At 36.6% G+C, this 2,413-nt stretch overlaps 1 protein-coding gene across 1 annotated transcript; it reads left to right on the top strand.

Annotated features, from left to right (window-relative positions):
- On the top strand, positions 61-1,392 carry LOC109327686. The gene has a single exon (XM_019560852.1). The coding sequence runs from the start codon at positions 61-63 to the stop codon at positions 1,390-1,392; it is 1,332 nt and encodes a 443-aa protein (XP_019416397.1).

Genomic DNA, 2,413 nt, shown 5'->3' with positions numbered 1-2,413 from the left:
GAAGAGATAACCTAGATAAATAAGTTAGAGGTGACAGAGCTCAAGGAACAAATGAGCGAAATGATGAAGATAATCTTGGCCCTACAACAAAGGAAATCTACTACGGATAATCCTTCAACCTCTCATATGAAACCACAAACCACTGAATCACACAACAAAAGCAATGTCCATCTTCATAATGCTACGAGGAAAGAGAAGGGAGATATGAACATGTGGGATTCGATTGAAGAAAGATTGAAGGTCGTGGAGGGGGCTAACTATCTAGACATTAAAAATGTATTTGAGATGTGTCTGGTGTCTGATGTTGTCTTGCCACCCAAATTCAAGGTTCCGGAATTTGAGAAATATGATGGGACAACTTGTCCCAAAATCCATTTGCACACATATGCCAGAAAAATGTCGGCGTACCTTGACAATGACAAGTTATTGATCCATTGCTTCCAAGAAAGTCTGGTAGGAATTGCTATCACTTGGTATATCCACCTGGAAAGAGAAAAGGTGAAAACTTTTCTTGATCTTTCTGATGCCTTTATCAAGCAGTATAAGTACAATGAAGACTCTGCTCCTGATAGAACTCAACTCCAGAACATGTCCATGAGGCAGAACGAGTCTTTCAAAGAATATGCTCAAAGATGGAGAAGAGTTGCTTCTCAAGTCTTACCCCGACTAGAAGAAGACGAGCAACTTGCCATCTTCATCAACACTCTCCATAACCCATATTTTGATCGTATGATAGGCAACACAACTTCAGACTTTAACGCCTTCATCAAAGTGGGAAGTAGAATTGAACATAACTTGAAAAGTGGGAAAATAGCAGGTGACCAGTTAGATTCAAATGAAGGTAAGAGTTCAGCCCTCATAATAAAAGAGGAAGAGGAAACAAATTTTCTAACTAATGAGCGGAAATACAAGAAACCCAAACGCCACCATCAAAATCTATACTACAAAGCCTCATATCCATATCAAAATTCATATCCATACAATACCTTTCAATACCATACATCCTCACAATTCCCAAAACACCGCCCAAACACAAACCAAATACATATTTCTCAACAAACCCAAAACAATCATCAAAGCATAAATGCAGTTTACACCCAAAGGAATCCATACTTTGATCCTTTTCCAATCTCCTATGCTGAACTCTTTGACCAACTTCAAGACCAAGGAATGTTAACTCCCATGGAGGGAAAAGTTTTTGAGCCACCATATCCTAAATGGTATGATCCTGCCGCTAGTTGTGCGTATCATTACAACATCACGGGACATTCCATAGAAAATTGTAGAGATCTCAAATACAAGGTACAAGAGTTGATAGATTCCAAGTGGTTGGACTTCGGACAAGCAACAAAGAATACTAAGGGAAACTTTCTGTCCAACCCAGAAAGATGACAAAATTGATGGTGTATTTTGTTTATAATTCCTATTGATCTCCCCAAGGCTTTAGGTTCATAAAATAATGGGGCACTCATGTTGATCATAAATAAAAGTTTATTTTCTCATGCACCTCTTATTAACAATTACATACTATTGTATTGATCATGCAAATTATCATCTCATACTTCCTTCCACAAATCTCATTCCAACCACACAAACAAGCCAAATTAACTTATGCATTAATATGATATATTTGATTCAATAATTTTGAAATGGAGGATGATGCAAATGTAAGACCCAAAATGGTTCAAATCCTAAGGCAAATCTTTCTGATGACACAAGGCATCTTTGAAAATCCTAAACACTATGAAGATATCTCTAGTCACCCATTTGATCCCTAGGCTTTATGAAAGGAGATTTTTTCTAATAAAACCCTCAAAATATCAATAACCTTGGGCAGGGTAGTATCTCAACTGTTTTCCTTGACATTCAATTATTAAAAAATATATACACTCTACCATTTCCAAATCTAACCCGAGGGCAAAAAAAAAATCCTAAGCAATTCAAATAAAAAAGTTCGTCGGTCAAAGTGCGAAATAACATAAAATAAAAAACAAAAGGAAAAATATACAAAAGGCCCGCTGAGAATCCTCAACAAAAAATCTCAGGCAAAAGTTAGGGCAAATAAAGTGCAATATCAATGACCGCAAAAAGGAAAAATTCAAATACCTCTCGGGAAGATTATCGCCTAAATATTAGGCATTCACCTACTATTCGCAAAAATTCAACAAAATCTTAGTACTTGAATGTCCTGTTAGAAAATCGTTGAGAATAGGACAAAGGAGAAAGGAGAACGTAGAAAGGGGTTTGGGAAACACATTTTTTCAGCCTTATCCTTTTTCTTGGAAACCCTTAGCCAGACCACGATACAAGCTCAAAAGACCTTATCGAGGATATGATTTGCCTAAGAAATGTACTAGGGCAAAGAAATGCTGACTCCAATAAATATCATAAAGTTTTGATGAAAATGTCAATC

The sequence above is a fragment of the Lupinus angustifolius genome, chromosome LG15 (assembly GCF_001865875.1).
Source record: "Lupinus angustifolius cultivar Tanjil chromosome LG15, LupAngTanjil_v1.0, whole genome shotgun sequence".
Lineage (NCBI taxonomy): Eukaryota > Viridiplantae > Streptophyta > Magnoliopsida > Fabales > Fabaceae > Lupinus > Lupinus angustifolius.
The sequence above is the reverse complement of the archived record's forward strand: the minus strand, read 5'-3'. Positions and strand labels throughout refer to the sequence as shown.

Coding starts and splice junctions, on each gene's coding strand:
- LOC109327686 (XM_019560852.1), top strand. CDS start 61: ATGATGAAGATAATCTTGGCCCTACAACAAAGGAAATCTACTACGGAT.